Here is a 20163-nt window from a genome sequence, read left to right as displayed (position 1 = left end):
TGCATCAGCACAAATAAAGAGTTGCTCTTCTAAAGTTAAGGGAGGGCCAGGCACAGTGGCTCACACCTGTGATCCCAGCACTTAGGGAGGCCGAGGCTAGTGGATCACTTGAGGTCAGAAGTTTGAGACCAGCCTGGTGAATGTGGTACAAAAACCCTGTCTCTACTAAAAACAAAAATAAAAATAAAAAATTAGGCATGGTGGCTGGCACCTGTAATCCCAGCTACTTGGGAGACTGAGGCATGAGAATCGCTTGAACCCAGGAGGCAGAGATTGCAGTGAGCCGAGATGGCATCACTGCACTCCAGCCTGGGTGACGGAGTGAGACTCTGTCTCAGAAAAACAAACTAAAATAAAGAGAGGCAAAAAGCCTCTTTGCACTTCTAGTAGAGACACTACAGGAGAGAAAAGGAGTCTTTTGTGCTATTTCTCATGGTCAGAATAACCTCTATTTTCTCTTCACTGGGTTTCAGTCCTGTTTCCATTCAGGACATGACCGTGGTGGCTCCTAGACAAAGCATTTGAAAAATCAGTACAACGTGTTTATCAATGCTTTTCTTCCCAAATAATCTATTCCTTATGATAACTTTGTTCTCTCAGAGCCCAGTATCCTGAAAACAATTATTTCTTACATTTGTATTGTACTCTAAGGTTTGCAAAATCCCTTTGCATTCATTCCCAATATCATTTGAAATACTGAATATACAGTATGGCATTTAGGAAAACAAAGCAGAAACAAAATTCTGGAGCCTCCTAGCTCTGTCCTCCTATCTGAAGATAAGCAGGTGGTTTAATCTGGCTGAGCGCCAACTTCTTTATGAGGATTTAGGTTAGATATTTTCTAGGATTCTTTCCAGTTATGAAATTCTTGACAATCTTGGAAGGTAGGCAACTATTATTATCCTCACCTTTAGAGATGAGAAGACAAGGTCATGTGGGTGAAAGAATTCATCCAAGTCTCCTTATCAAATAATCATCCAACTTTTCTCTCCCAGTGCTAAACTTTTAATCACTCTGTGCCCCTGATTAATGTCCTCCAGTAGTCTCACTTTTCACATAGAATAAAATCTAAAATCCTTACTATGTACGCACAGTCCTACACAATCTAGCCCCTGCTAACCATTTACTCACTTCCTAGGTTCCAGCCACATGAGCCTTCTTTCTTTTCCTTTAACATGCCAAGGTCATTCTTGCTTTAAGGTCTTTGCATAGCTTTTCCCTCTGCCTGGAATATCTTACCCAAGATTTCTACATGGCTGTCAATCAGGTCTAGATATCAACTCAAATGTTCCCTCCCCAAAGAGGCCTTCCTTAACTAACCAATCTAAAATAGTATTCACATTTACTATTATATCATACTGTTTCATTTTCTTTAAAGCACATATCACCATATTCATTTATTTAGTTTTGTCTGTCTCTTCCGAAGAAAATGAAAGCACATGTAACATGTATGCAATGTGTAATGATCAGAGCAGGATAATTAGCCTACAACTTCAAACATTTACTATTTCTTTGTGTTGGGAACATTCAAAATCCTCTCTTCTAGCTATTTGAAAATATACAATAAATGGTTGTTAACTATAGGTTACCCTGCAGTGCTATAGAACAAGGGTCCCCAACCCCCAGGCCATGCAAGGTGCCGGTTTGTGGCCTATTAGGAATTGGGCTGCACAGCAGGAGGTGAGCGTCTAGGCGGGCCAGCATTACCGCCTGAGCTCTGCCTCCTGTCAGATCAGCAGATCAGCGGTGGCATTGGATTCTCATAGGAGTACAAACACTACGTGAACTGTACATGTGAGGGATCTAGGTTGCCTGCTCCTTATGAAAATCTAACTAATGCCTGATGATCTGAGGTGGAACAGTTTCATCCTGAAACCATCCCCCAACAACGGTCCCTGGAAAAATTGTCTTCCACGAAACTGGTGCCTGGTGCTAAACGTCTTGGAGACCATTGCTATAGAACATTAGAACTTATTCTGCCTATCTAGCTGTAATTTTGTATCCTTTAACATAACTCTCCCTAACCTCCCCATCCCCAGCCATTCTCAGCTTCTTGTATCGTCTGTTCTGAGGTCAACATTTTTTTTAGTTTTCACATAAGCGAGAACATGCAGTGTTTAACTTGCTGTTCCTGGTTTATTTCACTTAACACAGTGTCCTCTAGTTCCATCCATTCTGCTATGAATGACAGGATTTCTTTATTTTCCATGGCTGATTAGTATTCTATTGTGTATACATACACATTTTCTTTATTTCATTTTTTATTATTATACTTTAAGTTCTGGGGCACATGTGCAGAATGTGCAGTTTTGTTACATAGGTATACACGTGCCATGGTGGATTACTGCACCCATCAACTAGTCACCTACATTAGGTATTTCTCCTAGTGCTATCCCTCCCCTTGCCCCCCACCCCCCGACAGGCCCGGTGTGTGATGTTCCCCTCCCTGCGTCCATGTGTTCTCATTGTTCAACTCCTACTTATAAGTGAGAACATGCAGTGTTTGGTTTTCTGTTCTTGTGTTAGGTTTATTTATCCATTTATTTGTTGTTGAACATTTCGGTTGATTTCATATCTTGGCTATTGTCAATATTGCTACAATACATATGAGAGTGAAGATATCTCTTCAACATACTGATTTTATTTCCTTCGGATAAATACCCTATATATATAATTATTATGTGCCAATTTAAAAAAATGTTAATAACAAAATTAAATTTAAAATATCATTTTCCTTAAAAATAATAAAATGTAAACATTATAATAGCAACAACTCTTGACTACCATATCCCTAGCACCTAGAAAAAGATATAAAATTATACTCAATAAATGCAGACCAGGCACAGTGGCTCCTGCCTGTAATACCAGCAATTTGGGAGGCCAAGGTGAGAGGATTACTTGAGGCCAGGAGTTCAGGACCAGCCTGGACAACATAGTAACACTCTATCTTTACGAAAAGTAAAAAAATGTAGCCAACCAGGCATGGTGGCATGTGCTTGTACTTGGTGGCATGTACTTGGGAGGCAGAGGCAGGGAGGAGGATCACTTGAGCCCAGGAGTTTGAGGCTAAAGTGAGCTGTGATCATGCCATTGCTCTCCAGCCTGGGTAACAGAGCAAGATCCCATCTCTTTTTTAAAAAATTATGTTTAATAAGTATTTATAGAAATAAAGAACACACAATTAGGTATTATGCTGCAAGAAGTTAAAACCCTCTGAATACATGGCAATCATTAAAAAGTCAGGAAACAACAGGTGCTGGAGAGGATGTGGAGAAATAGGAACACTTTTACACTGTTGGTGGGACTGTAAACTAGTTCAACCATTGTGGAAGTCAGTGTGGCCACTCCTCAGGGATCTAGAACTAGAAATACCATTTGACCCAGCCATCCCATTACTGGGTATATTCCCAAAGGACTATAAATCATGCTGCTATAAAGACACAGGCACACGTGTGTTTATTGCGGCACTATTCACAATAGCAAAGACTTGGAACCAACCCAAATGTCCAACAATGATAGACTGGATTAAGAAAATGTGGCACATATACACCATGGAATACTATGCAGCCATAAAAAATGATGAGTTCATGTCCTTTGTAGGGACATGGATGAAATTGGAAATCATCATTCTCAGTAAACCATCACAAGGACAAAAAACCAAACACCGCATGTTCTCACTCATAGATGGGAATTGAACAATGAGAACACGTGGACACAGGAAGGGGAACATCACACTCTGGGGACTGTTGTGGGGTGGGGGGAGGGGGGAGGGATAGCATTAGGAGATATACCTAATGCTAAATGACGAGTTAATGGGTGCAGCACGCCAGCATGGCACATGTATACATATGTAACTAACCTGCACATTGTGAACATGTACCCTAAAACTTAAAGTATAATAATAATAAAAAAGAAAAAGAAAAAAAAACCCTCTGAACACAAACTCTGTATTTTTTACTTTCTCTCTGTGGAGCACTTAACTGTGCATGCTGGGGGTAAGAAGGTAGACTGGAGAGTGAATGAAGTATACGACAGATGAAATGACACTGTAATTTTCAAGATAGCTTAAAATTTTTGCATTTCTTAACCAACTTGTTTAAAGAATTATTTAAATTAGGAAAAAAAGAATGGATTTTTAAAAAATATTTTCACAAAATTGGTATGGTAATGATAGCCATGATCTAAAAGATTCAAAAATAAATGTTACTGCATTCAAAGTATATAAAATTTGAGTATATTCAAATCAAAAATTGTAAGCTAAATATTTGAAAAAATAAATAAAATTAACAAAAGGAAAAAAAAGAGTGATTCCCCATTTCTCCACTGATACTATGAGAAAAACAGTCCATTTCTTTTTCTTTCATTTCAAGAGGAGGAACGGCAGCTAACGAAGCACAGAAATTGATAAAGATTTGCTCAGAAATTTCAATTAGAATCTGCAGAGCTAGGATTAGGTAATGCCCACGTACAAACCCCAATCCTGTGCTCATTTACTACCCTCAAGACCCATATAATTCTAAATCACTTGATCAGTCAGTCCTCTTACAACTTCTCCTTGGTGAGGCTGGATATTGAAAATGTTTATTATGGCACTTTCACTCGAAAATCTTCCCACTTGGAAGAGGCCTTCAAAACCATAGTGCAATAACCTTATATTCTATGTACTCATGGATAATGTGTGTGTGTGTGTGTGTGTGTGTGTGTGTGTGTGTGTGTGTGTGTATTAGAAAGAGAGAGAATATAGAAGCAGCATGAAAGTACAAATCGGTCTGGTGCAGTGGCTCACATCTGTACTTCCAGCACTTTGAGAGGCCAAGGCAGGAAAATCTCTTGAGCCCAGGAGTTCGAGACCAGCCTGGGCAACATGGCGAAACCCCATTAATACAAAAAATATGAAAATTAGCTGGGCATGGTGGCACATGCCTGTAGTCCCAGCTACTTGGGAGGCTGAGACAGGAGGGTCATTTGAGCCTAGGAGGCGGAGGTTGCAGTGAGATCAGATTGTGCCATTGCACCCCAGCCTGGGTGAGAGTCTCAAACAACAACAACAACAACAACAAAAGTATAGGTAAAGGTGGTAACTGAGAACTCTTGTCACCCAGAGAGGGTGTGAGCTAGAACACTTAGGTGTTATGTCACTTAGAGTTTGTAATGTTTGCTTATATTTTAGAAAAAATGCAAACCCTAAAAGCAAAGTGAAGATAAAACCCAAACAAATAAAATCAAGGGCACTTTTTCTTTTCTTTTCCTTTTTTGCTTTTTTAGTTCAACATTTGTACCTTCCACATACACTTCTGTATGTAGTATTTTTAATTGAAATTAAAATATCATTAAGGCACAAAGCATACCCCTTAAACTTCCAAATTAACATGGTTTACAGAATGTATGTAAGTTATTTCAACTCATATTAAGAAAAACTAATAATACATCAAAACTATAAAATCTTATCTTTTGATTAGCCAACTTAATTTTAGGGAATATAAGGTAAATAAATAACTGCAAGCAAAATGATTTCTATAAATATGCTCATAGCTCATGACAATTGAAAACAAGGAGAATTTTATCTAAGAATATGAAAAGATTTAAGCAATAGTAGAATGATGCAGGATGTATAAAAATAATATTTAAAACTAAATAAAAAATAAAATAAAATCTGGTTGCAACTTTTTATTACCTGGAATAATTTAATGCTTAGCAAAAACCAAGAATAAAATAATGCTATTTGATAAAAGCAGAATATAAAATAATGGGTTCCAAAACACCTAAAAACATAGGATAAATGTATTTTTAGGCAGTATATCTCTGTTTTGTCCCACCAAACCCATGGCTGAAATCATCCCAAAAGCAGCAACAGGGGAATTCCCACAAGGGAGGACCCCAAATCATCATGAGATGGGGTCGGTTGGGATACCATAGAATAAAGCACTAAATGTCAAGGTGATCTGTGCAAAGCATCTATTAGGGGAACTTACAGAGGGCTGCAGCAACACTCACGATGGACAGCCAGAGAAAAGGAGCGTTTGACCTACGTATGTCCACAGCCAGGGGGTCAGAGGTGGAGATTTTATGAGGGTTTAAGGAATCTGACTTAGGGCTGGGGCTAGTTTATTTCAGTGTTTTGAGCAGCAACCTGGATACCTTTATCAGTGACTGGAAATGTTCAAGGCCGGGGTTTGGGTGGAGCCTGCAGGGGAAAAACCTGTAGCTGGGTGGGTCACAGGGCGGTCAAGGCCCTCTGCGATTTTCAGCCAATACACAGAAAGAAAGCCAGGCAATGGGGAACCCTACAGTCTCATATTTTAAAATAATATCATTAATATGTTTTTCTTCAGACACTTTTTCAGGTGAAGTATTTAAAGCAAAGGATGTAATTACTAATTTGAAAAAATTTACAATACAGAGTACTCATAAGGTCTAAAAATAATTATATCTATTGCTTTAAATTTAGAGATGTTTCACTTGAAAACATGTCTCAAGATTGAGTAAAAATATAGAGCATATTACTTGAAAATGTAACCAACATACTGTTTAAAAATAAGTTTAGCCTGTTTCCAGACTTTTCAGATATCCTATAATATGAACACATTAATTACCATCATCTAAAAACATGCAAATAACGTTAAGAAATTTCAAAGGAAAATTTGACAGGTTACAAATTACCAGAGCTTAATATCAATAAGAATTTTCCCTATAATTTTGTGTAAGTACACAATGCTAAAAGTCAATAAGCCCTGCTCTGTAAACCATCATTTGCTCCTCTTTTTAAAAGCTTGTGGAAACAGTGTCTGTCAATAGATGGATATCCAAGTTCACAGCAGCCTTACTCTCAATAGTCAAAAGGTTGAAGCATCCCAGGTATCCACTGATGAATAAATGGACAAACAAAATGTAGTATATCCATATAATAGAATGTTATTCAGCCATAACTTTGATACATGCTACAACATGCAAGAACCTTGAAAACAGTATTGTAAGTGAATAAGTGAGACACTAAAGGACAGAATAGGCAAATTCATAGATATGGTAAGTAGAATAGTGATTACCAGGGGCTAGATGGAGGGGAGTTATTGTTTAAGAGGTACAGAGCTTCAGTTGGGGATGGTGAAAAAGTTCTGGAGATGATGGTAGTGATGGTTGTACAACAATGTGAATGTACTTAATGCCACTGAACTGTACACTTGAAAATGGTTAAAATAGTACATTTTATGCTATGCATATTTTCCCACAATTGTTTAAGTTAAAAAAGAGTGGAAATATCCTAGCTTATCATGCCCATCCCTTGTTATGCAGTTGACACTAGCTGCTTAATCTGATTATAAAGAAGCGTGACAAAAGACGCACATTACCAGACTGTGAAGACCTCCAGAGTAAAACAATTCCCCTACCATCTATGCTGTGTTTCCAGCCATTTCTTTGAATCTTCTGACATATCATCTCAGATTTCCTCATAAACAATATACTCAATTCAACAAGTCATAATTTACTCTGTGATGCATATTTTACTGAAATTGTATGTCTTGGGACACAGAAGAGCAAAGTAAAAGTTATTTTTGGCTCTGGGCTTTATATTGTTTTTTGAGTTTTTTGTGTTTTTGAGATAGAGTATCACTCTGTCTCCCAGGCTGGAGTGCAGTGGCCTGATCTCGGCTCACTGTGACCTCTGCCTCCAGGGCTCAAGTGATTCTCCTGCCTCAGCCTCCTGAGTAGTTGGGATTACAGAAACGCGCCACCACACCTAGCTAATTTTTGTATTTTTAGTATAGATGGGGTTTCACTATGTTGGCCAGGTCTTGAACTTCTGACCTCAAATCATTCACCCACCTCGGCCTCCCAAAGTGCTGGGATTACAGGCGTGAGCCACCATACCCGGACAGTCTAGAAAGTTTTATCTTCACTTTGTACATGAGGAAACTGAGAGTCAAAAAGATTAGAAAGTTGTTGAAGTTCGCATAGCTAGTAAGAAATATAGTAAAAGCACGCTCATGACTGTCTGAAAGAAACCAAGCTGTTTTCATTACCTGATTAAAAATATACAGAAAAGTGACCATGTTACCATAGTGTTTGCATTGCTGCACCCAAAGAAGGAAACTTTGGATATTATTAGATGTAAATCCTAAATATGTGAGAAGCCAACGTCAAAAGCTCGGGGAATCCCAAGGTCAGGAAGATAGGTAAAGTTGAATGAGAGGTTGTTGCAAGAGTAAAGTTGGATCATATAATTCCAAATTATGATAATGAGGAAGAGAGATATTATAGGGCAAGGAGCATCAGAATAGATTTAAAGAAATCAAAGCAGTTTCACTGGGAACTCACTAACGAATGCATACTTTAAAATAACATACCAATAACTATAAGGAACCAGGCTAACAACATCCAGGATGAACTGAGCTTGGTGGGGGGAAAATGGCAAGAAAAATCAAGAATTTGAATATATCCAAACATCTAAAGATATACTCAAAGGGCAAGAAGAAGCAAGGGCTAATGCCATAATGTTAACACAAAAATGAGAAAATAACAGAGAAATTTAATTTCCATTTTATTTTCTCTATCAAGAATAATCTTGAAGTCCCAGATAGAAAAAAAAAGAGAGATAATAAGAAAGCATCTCACTATTTTAAATATATTTAAGCCTATAATCCCAGCACTTTGGGAGACCAAGGCGGGAGGATCACTTGAGCCCAGGAGTTCAAGACCAGCCTGGGCAACATAGTGAGACCTCATCACAATAAATAAATTTAAATATCCACGGTCATACAATGTACATTCTGTATGTCAATTCAAAAAAATTTTAAAATATGTATAGAAAAGAAACCAGAAGACAATTAGTAGAAAAAGTTATCTTGTTGAACATGTGCAAAATGCATTCTGGAAGCTGTCAAATACGATATTTCTATAAGTGACTTTGAAGGTGAGTTGATGTGGATTTTTTTTTTTTTTGAGACAGAGTCTCACTCTGTTGCCCAGGCTGGAGTGCAGTGGTGTGATCACGGCTAACTGCAGCCTCTACTTCCTGGGTTCAGGGGATTCTCTCACCTCAGCCTCCCGAGTAGCTGGGACCACAGGTGCACGCCACCACACCCAGCTAATTTCTGTATTTTTTTGTAGAGGCAGGGTCTTGCCATGTTGCCCAGGCTGGTCTTGAATTCTGGGTTCAAGCAATCCACCTGCCATGGCCTCGCAAAGTGCTAGGATTACAGGCGTGAGCCACCATGCCCACTGGAGTAGAATTTAAAATTTGGCTCTGCCAGATTTGTAGCCTTAGACTTACACTCATTAATTCTCCGAATTTTTTTTTTTTTGAGACAGTGTCTCACTCTGCTGCCTAAGCTAGAGTGCAGCGGTGCAGTCTCAGCTCACTGCAGCCTCCACCTCCTGGGTTCAAACGATTCGGGTGCCTTAGCCTCCCAAGAAGCTGGGATTACAGGTGCACAACAGCACGCCCAGCTAATTTTTGTACTTTTAGCAGAGACGGGGTTTCACCATGTTAGCCAGGCTGGTCTCGAACTCCTGACCTCAAGTGATCCACCCACCTCAGCCTCTCAAAAGTGCTGGGATTACAGGCAGGAGCCACTATGCCCAGCCAATTCCTCTGAATTTTATTCATTCACCAACAAAATGGGGATGTTGAACTCTACTTTTTAGAATTGCTGTGACGATTAAGAATACTATACATAAAGGTCGGGCGTGGAGGCAGGCGCCTGTAACCCCAGCTACTTGGGAGGCTAAGGCAGGAGAATTGCTGGAACCCTGGAGGCAGAGGTTGCAGTGAGCCGAGATTGCGCCACTGCACTCAGCCTGGGCAACAAGAGCAAAACTCCATCTCGAAAAGAAAAAAAAAAAAAGAATACTATACATAAAACATCTGGCAAAAAGCAAGTGCTCAATCCATGGTAGCCTCTGTTATTATTGTATACTTTGCCGTAAGTGATCTAAGATAGGAAGTGAACTCTACATAAGTATCTCACTGAAAGATGACTGTTTAACAGCATAAGAGGGATATTTTCCATAGGCCTGTAGATTCTACATATAGCAACAAAATTCTCTAGCAGCACTCTCCACCAATGGAATGTCAGTTTGAAAAACTTCAGTTTTAATAGATCCATAGAGCTCTCTTTTTTATTTTTACTTCTTGCTTTTTTGGTAGTGGCTCAGACCCCAGTATGATACTAGAAACATTGTACATACCTCAAAATAGTATGTAAATCTTGCCCTGAGAACAAAAGAATAATAACACTAGAACAACAGACGCAGCAGGGCACGTAAAAGTCAATTTGGTTCTACAGAATCTGACAAAAGCCGGAGCAAGAAAAAGAATTAAACCAGAGAATCAAGTAAGATTCCACAGGAATGTTAAAAGTAAAACTTATGACATCTCGCAGGGACATTCCACCCTCTCCAGCACTGACTTGGCCCCAAGGAGCCTTAGGAGAAAATAAACTCAATTTGGAAATGTAGTGAGTGTAACTCTGCTGGTTTTACTCAACAATAGTCTCAGGAATGGGGGCATGTCAGGAAGCAAAGGAAGGACAAAATCCCTCTAATGATCCTGCCCTTCCTCTGGGTTCCTCAGAGAAACAGAAATATTGCCATTTTCCCAGATATTCTGTGCCCTTCATCCTTTCCCTCCTCACCTCTCATGATCACACTGTGAAATTTATAGCAGCTGCTACACCACAATTTTCTGTGGCAGTGTCTTGTGCTATGACTCACGACTCCTGTTTATCAGTTTTGCCCTCAATGTTTCAAGTTCATGGCTTACTTCTGCTACTGACTTTAGTCAGCTCAAATCCTGAGAGTCACTATATCAGAATGAGAATAGGAGTTGCTACAACAAGGTCCAGAAAGCAAGGCTATATTGCTGGAGGCCATAAAACTAAGAACTCATGTTTAATGAATACAACTCAATGCATTCTGCCACCTCACTTAGAAAAGGCTTTAAAAAAAAAATGTTAGTCACAAATGTGGAATGATTTAGAGTTTAGATTCTATGTGGAATTCCAAAGGAGTAAGTGTTCCTTTGACAGAAAACAAGAATCTGTATGCTTTATATAGGTAGTTATACAGGTAGCTATAAAACTTAGGAACTATATGTTCTCCCCCACTGCTTTAGAGTAACCTCTGGATTTTTCCCAAGGTAAGTTAATATAGTTTAATTCTCAATAAATTGTTCTCTGTGACTAGATTCTACCCAATAAAAGAAAACAGAAAACAATAGCAAAACACAAAAATCAGTATCAAATTAGCACTAACACAAAACTAAGATTTCTTGTTTTCCTTATAGATGTTATTTATGTTGACAAATTAGAATTTGATTGATTTTTATACTAGGCAACCTCAGGATGGCAATTCCTTGTATTGCCTTGAGATGGTCTAGGACCAATAGCAAGCTCTTTTCCAAGAGATTGCTGGGTGGATAGGAAGGATCTGAGGGGCCTGAAGGAAGTGGAGGGCACCACACACACACACACACACATGCACGTGCACGCGTGTTTTCTTCCTTATATCCCAACTTTCCCGACATTGCAGTCTGGAACTTACTGGATTCCAGTGAATTAAGGGAAAACTTTTTAAAAGAAGGCATTTAAGCCCTTGCCACAATCACTCTGTCCCAGTGATCTCTATCTTTCCCTCCCTCCCAAGTTCCACTATATAAGGACTGGCACGGTGGCTCATGCCTGTAATCCCAGCACTTTGGGAGGCCGAGGCGGGCAGATCACAAGGTCAGGAGATCAAGACCATTCTGGCTAACATGGTGAAATCCCATCTCTACTAAAAATACAAAAAATTAGCCGGGCATGGTGGCACACGCCTGTAGTTCCAGCTACTTGGGAGGCTGAGGCAGGAGAAGCGCTTGAACCTGGGAGGCAGAGGTTGGAGTGAGCCAAGATCGCACCACTGTGCTCCAGCCTGGATGACAGAGGGAGACTCCGTCAAAAAAAAAAAAAAGAATCTGCTGCCTTGTTGTTGGACCTGTAGGTTTCCGGACCTAAGACTTCTTTTAACTAGACCTGTATTTCAGGTCTCATTCCTCTCCAAAACATTCACCATCCTTCTGCCTCCTTGCCCCACATACACACTTACATGCTATACAAGCATCTGGGTTGCTGTAACTGAGGTTTGTTGGGTCAGACAGCATAAGGGTAAAGAGTGGGGAGGGAGAGGGAAGAAGGCAGAAGTAGAAGAGGAAAGAGAAGAAGAGGGAAGGGGAAGAATATAGTATCCCCCCCAAATCACAGATTCCTTCTGTTCCTTAAAAGAGGATACATGATACATTTAAATAGCAGTTTAAAAACAAAAACAAAAACAAAACAAAAACCCTACATTTTCTAAATGTTTGCATTTACCATTTCCTGATTGTCCGTTATCACAAGGAGGTGTGAGTCTCTGGCTAGGCAGAATTCCAGACTAGAATTCCAGTCCTTTTCCTCCACTGAGAAATAATAACAATGGTTACCATATTTCATCCAGCGGTCTGGGCAGCTAGGACAGCTGGCACAAGTGGAGTAGTTGGAGCCTAGGAGAGAAGAGGACCTGGTTCACATCTTTATGGACCACTCAGTCTTGGAAATGAAATGGGAGATAAAATGGAATATGGCAGCCCTGGGTCTTCCCTGCTCCACCACTTTTCAGATTAAGGGTTAGAGAAATGTGTAACAATGCGTGGTGTCAATTTGAATACCTCATAATGTCCTCATAATGTCCAACTCCATCATCTACTAAGTATATATTCCACTACACAAGAATATGACTATAACTGAAGGAACAAAGAAGAAAGCATACAACAATCTGCCTGAAAACTCTGGAGCAAGTACTTGGCTTGTGCTAGAGATCTCTGTGCACATGTAATATACACACACCAGATAACTGTGAATTCATATGATATGCATCTGTGTACTGTCTTTGCTCCGTGTATATATTGCATAATTGCATAATGTATATTGCTTAAATCAGGCAGAATCATTCAGAATGCCCAACTGAAAATGCCAAAAAGAAATTAGGAAAAGCAAACTTAACTAGAATGAAAGGTTTTGCTTTTTTATTATCACAGATGTAACTGTCCCTCACCATTGAAAACTGGAAAAAAAACCCTTATACCTCAGCAAAAAGAACTTACTTTGATATTTTTCAAAAGGGTTTTCTGGCAGAGAAGCATAACAGGTGCTAAAGTGAAAAGTGATAGAATGCCCTAACCGAGCTCTTTTAAATACGGAAGATCCACATTCCTTTAAAATGGTTGGTTCATAGTTCTGTCGAGATGAAAGGGAACTGACCAGGCATGGTGGCTCACTCTTGTAATCCCAGCACTTTGGCAGGCCGAGGCAGGTGGCTCACATGAGGCCAGGAGTTCAAGATCAGTCTAGCCAACATGGTGAAACCTCATCTCTACTAAAAATACAAAAAAATCAGCTGGGCATGGTGGCACCCGCCTGTAATCCCAGCTACTTAGGAGCTGAGGCATGAGAATCACTTGAACCCAGGAGGCAGAGGTTGCAGTGAGCCAAGATCACACCACTGCACTCCTGCCTGGGCGACAAAGCAAGACACTGTCTCAAAAACAAACAATCAAAGATGAAAGGGAACTGAATATGCTTTCAAGGTAATTCCAACCAAGATTCCAAAATTCTATTGATTTTTCTACTTCAGTTTCAATACCTAAACATATGTGCATAAACTCGCCATAAGCACAATTCTACAGTGAGCAAGTATGAGCCATTATACTCCATGAGCACATGTGTAGATATATAATTGCAGAATAGAGTATATATCTACTCTAGATTTGGGAGTTACAAAGTGGGGAAAGTAGTATTTTTCATATAAATATTAGATAATTGTTCTCTAGGAAGTACTGGCATACAACCAATATAAGTTCTGGAGATCAAGCTGTTAAATTGGCACCTTATAGATTTTGCTTTTTCCATACAACTGTGACATTACTCAGCCTGGATTAGAAATTCCCAACTTCCCTAGGAGTTCCTTTTTGTCAAAGGTCGGACTTGGCTCTGAGGTAGAAGCCCTGGAGCTGAACTCTTAGAATCCTAATAAATCGGCAGAGCACAATGGCTCACACCTGTAATCCCAGCACTTGGGGAGGCCAAGGTGGGCAGATCACAAGGTCAGGAGTTCGAGACCAGCCTGGCCAACATAGTGAAACCCTGTCTCTAATAAAAATACAAAAAATTAGCCGGGCGTGGTGGCAGGTGCCTGTAATCCCAGCTACTCGGGAGGCTGAGGCACGAGAATCGCTTGAACCTGGGAGGCAGAGGTTGCAGTGAGCCGAGATCACGCCATTGCACTCCAGCCCAGACAACATTGTGAGATTCTGTCTCAAAATGTTTTTAAAAATTTAAAAAAGAACCCTAATAAATCACTTCTGTGTAATCGGTCACTATCATCCCCTAAAAATATAAACCTAAGCTAGGACTCTAGACTGTAAAACAACAAACTGAGAGTCCTCTAGATCACTAGATTTAAGGTCCTAGAAGAACTAAACTTAAAAATTAGTTTTAGAAAATGTGAAAGCACCTGAATGGCAAAAAAAAAAAAAAAATTCAGAATGTTTCATTACATTATGATATATCTATTATGTGAAAAGTTAAACATCATTAATATTATAATTCAATTATCACAATAAATATGGCAGTAAGGAAATGTTTCTGGCAACATAAAATTAAAAAGCAATATACAAAATTATGAGCATACTACGATAAGAACTATTCTCAGCCTTGCATTAAAAGAAAGAAAGGTGGGAGAAATTTTAAGAGGACTTGACTGCAGTTCTATTAAGAAAATATGGTCAGGTGCAGTGGCTCACACCTATAATCCCAGCACTTTGGGAGGCCAAGAAGGGCAAATGGCTTGAGCCCAGGAGTTTGAGATCAGCCTGGGCAACATGGTGAAATGTCTTTACAAAATAATAATAATAATAATAGTAATAATAATACAAAAATTAGCCAGGCATGGTGGTATGTGCCTGTGGTCCCAGCTACTCGAGAGGCTGAGGTGGATCACTTGACCCTAAGGAGGTCAAGGCTGCAGTGAACTGTGATTGTACAGTGGCACAGGATCCACTGGTATAGCAGCACACAAATCTATCACCTACAGCCTGGCTGATAGAGGGAGACCCTGTCTCAAAAAACAAAAAGAAAAAAGAAAATACAAGCTTACATAAGTGCACGTCGTCAAAGGCTATACCCAGGAAATAGCTGTATACAGATGGAGAGTTATTTTGTTTGAATTATTTTTTGATTTTTCAAAGCTTCTGCTATGTTATATTGCTTTTATAATATAAAATGAAAGATTAATTTTGGTTTAAGTTTGCACTTACCCTGGCACAGGATCCACTGGTATAGCAGCACACTCAGAAGAACTGCAGTCAGAAGCCCCAAAGCTATTGCCACAAGGCAAGAACAAGAAGGCCTGGAAGAGGAAGCTGCAACAACAGAGTCAAAGCACAATCCTGAGTCAGAAGACAGGTTGAAAGAAAAGAGAAAGTCAGGGAAGGATATCGCATCTTAAAGCAATTTGGCCTAGTGGGAACTGAGATCCAGGCCATAAAGATTCCTTTTCTAGATGTGTCAGGAACTTGCTCTAAAGTCTAAGGTAACCACCAACACCTGTATCAAAGAACTTACTATATTTATCAAGATAAAGAATGCTTTTTTCCTTCGAAACTGTGACTTACACTGTCTCATACTTAGGTGGTGAGAATACAAATTGGTACCTCTTTGGAGGACAATTGGGCAATATCTACCAAAACGGCAAAGGCATGTACCCTTTGACCTAGAAATTTCTCCTTAAGAAATTTTTCCTACAGATACTCGCGGGTGCAAAATGTCATATTTATTCGTGGCAGCAATATTTGTAGGAGGAGAAGACTGAATACAATCTACATTCTATCAGTAAAAGGCCAGTCAAATACATTTTTGATATAGCCATAAAGTGAATATATAGCTTCTAATAAAGACTGGCTTTTTTTTTAACTGATATGGAATATTTTGTAAGATTTATAGTCAAGACAAAGAAACATTCTGCAGAACAGGATATACAAATATCTCTGCAAGCACACCCAAGAATCTGATAACATTGTTTGCCTCTGGAATGGAAAAAACAGTCACTGGAGACAAAATAGGAAAAAGGCTTTTTACCCTATTTTCTTTTGTACCTTTTGAATTTTGAACCATGTAAACATATTATCTACTCGAAATTGAAATACATAAAATTTAAATAAAAATAATCTACATTTCAGAAGTGCTTTGTAAACTGTCGTTATTAAAAGAGCAGTAAGTTTAAGTTGATGCCAAGTTTAAGAATAGGACACTACTTCATGTTAGCTGTGTTGCACACAACCGAAATCTAAATTTTAAATTTGAAAAATGGAAGTATTTTCAGCAAATCTTTATTTTAAAATCAAAGGTATCTCATAGTGCAATAGTGTAGAAATTACGTGTAACGAGCAAAACTCTGTGAAGTAAGATGATATTTAACTTCTAATTTTGATTCCTTTGCTTAATAACATTTAATTAGGAAATTAAACTTGCCTATTTGGGCTTCAATTTTCTGATTAAATTTTAGATAAATTATTCTATATATGTGTGTATCTATGGAGTATTCTGAACTTCTTAAAGAAAAAAATTCATAATGAGAGATGCCTTCATAAATAGAGAATTCTGCATAATAAATATTTGGACTGATGAATCCAAAAGCATTAGATTTCTAGAAAAACTTTAAAAAATACATTTGCATCACAGGAGAACATTTAATGAAATACACAAATGTTCATTTTTATGTTATGCTAAATTTTAAAAAGGTATCAAACCATAATTGAATTTGTGTAACCACAAGCCAATTCAAGAAGTAAAGTAAATTTTTAAAATTTACTTTAAGTATATATTGAAAGCCTCTAAATAGTTCCAACTAGGTTCCAATTTATCACCAGTTGTGTGTGTGACCTTGAACATATACTTTGAGATATGCATTACTTCTAACGTAATATTTCTATTCCTTAGAAATTAACATAGATACAATTCAAAAATAGGAAAAGGTTACACAAATAAAGATATCCAATGCTATATAATTTATGGTAATAGAAATAGGTCTAAATATCCCAAGTATACGAGAATGATTTAGCAAATTAAGGCAACACTCTCAAAAGACATTAAAAATTATAATAGTAAAACTATGTAGTAAAAAGAGAGAAAGCTTAGGGAACTACCCTAAAGAATACACCTTGTGGGAGTTCACTGCCTACGATACAAAATCAAGGATTAATTTTGGCATTTACACTATTACCTGTCTGTCTCAGATAATATTCTCTCAGGGCTCTATGTAAAAATGGCTCTTTTGCCTTCAAATCCTCAGTCACAGAGACTATTATCTGTAGTTTCTTGATACTTTTTCTTCCCTGTCACCATTCTAGTGCAACACTGTGAAGTTAAAAAAAAAAAAAAAAACTAGATATGTAAATCAGCTTCTTTCCTGACAAAAATCTTACTCGTATCCACCAGCAAAACTATTGGGGTCCTCCTCATTCCATAGTCAGAAAAACAGCCATACCTAGAATTTAAACAGCTGGTCCAAGGTTACTCCGAATATAACTAAAGAGATAAAATTCTCCCAACAAAGTTCCCGCTTTAGCTAAGAGCAAGAAGGAATAACGGCAATGCCCTAAGTTGGGTTTCTAAGATGCGATCAAAGAAGTGAACAGTTAGAAAAGAGTTTACCTGAGACCTAAGATCAGATCCTGTACCATACACCAACTTTTCATATTCCAACTCTGGACTTTAAACTGAACCAAAAGTATTTCCTCAAATTATCCTCAATTCTTCTGCACCCTCTGCTTTAAACTTATTCTACTCCCCATTCATCCATAGCCTACTGTTGCTATGCATCGTCTTCCATGCTACCTTGGTTAACTCACATTTTTGCTGTGGTCCGTAGTCATTCTGGGCTTGGGTTGCCGTAGGCAACTCTAACATGGAATAAATAACACTGTCAGTCATCTTCAGCTAAGATCTTTCACATGCAGTTGAGAGAGTTAAATTATAGAAGTGTGAAGGGATATGTATCAGTGAGGAAACAGCACAATCTCTAAACTGCTAGCAGGAAACTTCACAAAAGCAGAAGTAATTTTTCAGGAAATGATTCAAATTTGGGGGCTGCCTATAGAAATTAATATTGTAAGTTGCTATTTTTTTGCCCCATGACACTGTAGATGCTCACTAAATATATATTAAATTGATTCCCCATCTCACCTAATTCTGTTGAGCAAGGAAAAATTGCTCTCAAGTCCAGCAATTTCAGTTATGGAAACTAAAATAAAAGTGAGAGTGGTTACTAGCTATGAATTTCTCTCGGAATTTTTTCTCTGCTTTGTTTCCTTCTGAAAAAGTAGATGTATGCCAAATGAGACTGACTTCATCATTTCTTGGAACTTTTGGGCAGTGATAAGCAATAACGAAATGGACTGTTGGGTGCGTATGCCTGGAATCACGGGAGAAATAGACTATTACCCAGATATATTTTGTGAATATGACATGACCACATCTTCCCCAAAACCTTGTCCAAATTGTGCGATGGTCTTTACCCTTCACAGTATCAGAAATTCCATTATATTTTTTCTCTTTGTTGTCTTATTTTATTATTATACTTCATGCAAAGATAACTAAAAAGAAGAGCAAAGTAAACAAATACATTCTAACATCTTAGTAATTTGTTTTTAGTAGGTGAAAAGTTAATAAAAAGTTAAAGTAGGCCAGGTGTGGTGGCTCACGCCTGTAATCCCAGCACTTTGGGAGGCCAAGGAGGGTGGATCACCTGAGGTCAGGAATTCAAGACCAGCCTGGCCAACATGGTGAAACCCCGTCTCTACTAAAAATACAAAAAAATTAGCTGGGTGTGGTGGTGGGGGCTGTAATTTCAGCTGCTCAGGAGGCCGAGGCAGGAGAATGGCTTGAAACCGGGAGGCGGAGGTTGCAGCGAGCCGAGACTGCACCATTGTACTCTAGCCTGGGCAACAAGAGTGAAACTCCGTCTAAAAAAAACAAAAGTTAAAGTAAGGAAACAGAAAGAGTATTGAAACTCTTAAGAGTGGATAAGATCATCAAGACAGACTGCATAAGGATAAAAGAAGAGAAACAGGGAGTGCTTTATATTAATTTGTTTTATATTAATAAAAACAAATATATTTCTGCTTCCAGCCATGACAGAATGGCATTAGACTTACTCTCCAATCAAAATACAACACATGGCAAGACACACAAGGCAGCTATTTTCAGGAACACACAGGCAGCATTGTGATCCTTGAGAGAATACAAAGGTGAGTGCAATGATCACCCTAGCTTTCTATCTAGGACCACTTTCTAGTACAGAACACAAAAATGAATCCTAAACAGAACAGCAGTCTTACTAAAATGAGGAGGCAGATATTGGAGTTTTGAGCTGCTTAAATGGCTGGAATTTGCAGGGCAGGATAATTCACAAGAGAGAGGCACCCTTAAGACTGTAGGAATTCACTGTATGTCTGTGGCCAAGTTCTAGGCTGCGCAGACATAGGACAAAACTCTGCAAGTCCAAGCTGAGATAGTTCCTGCAGGGCCAAGAGCTGAACAGAAAGGACAGAGGTGATGCATTGCTTAGTAGCACCAACCAAAAAGAGAGCAAAACTTAACATTGCCAAAAAGAGTCATCAATAGTTTAGCTGCCTCTGAGAATAAATTTTCACGCCCTTAATATGAAGGCAAAACAAACAAAATGTGGTCTACACATACAATGGAATATTAGTCTTAGAAAGGAAATCCTGTCATACTTTATAACATTGATGAACCTTGAAAACATTATACTAAGTGAAATGAACTGATCACAAAATGACAAATACTGTGTGATTCCACTTATATGAGGAATCTAAAGTAGTCAAACCCATAGACAAAGAAAGAAGAATGGTTACTGAAAGAAGTTTGGAGGGAAAAAGAAAAGGAAGTTGCTTAATGGGTACAGGGTTTCAGTTTCGCAGTGTGATTAAGTTCTGGAGATACGGTACACAACAATGTGAATATTCTTGTATTCACTTGCTTGGACTATCACAACAAAATACCATAGACTAGGTGACTTAAACAACAGAAATTTATTTATATTTTCATCATTCCACAGACTGAAAGTCTAAGATCA

The 20163-nt window shown here is 38.6% G+C and overlaps 1 protein-coding gene across 3 annotated transcripts in view; it reads right to left on the bottom strand.

The window, feature by feature from the left end:
* KLRG1 (killer cell lectin like receptor G1) overlaps nt 1-20163 on the bottom strand; it is a 72106-nt gene that overhangs the window by 14716 nt on the left and 37227 nt on the right. The window contains exons 1-3 of one of the 3 annotated variants that reach the window (XM_008960764.4): nt 17918-18125; nt 15326-15430; nt 12345-12514 (exon numbers count right to left, since the gene is read on the bottom strand). In XM_008960764.4, the coding sequence (XP_008959012.2) occupies nt 12345-12514; nt 15326-15430; nt 17918-17999 (357 nt within the window). In that variant the 5' untranslated portion in view covers nt 18000-18125. Of the gene's footprint in view, nt 1-12344; nt 12515-15325; nt 15431-17289; nt 17309-17917; nt 18126-20163 lie in introns of those variants that run through there. The other 2 variants (XM_063592978.1, XM_024931291.4) reach the window with 2 other exon arrangements.

Source organism: Pan paniscus, chromosome 10 (genome assembly GCF_029289425.2).
Source record: "Pan paniscus chromosome 10, NHGRI_mPanPan1-v2.0_pri, whole genome shotgun sequence".
NCBI classification, from domain to species: domain Eukaryota; kingdom Metazoa; phylum Chordata; class Mammalia; order Primates; family Hominidae; genus Pan; species Pan paniscus.
This window is presented reverse-complemented; position numbering and strand designations above follow the sequence as displayed.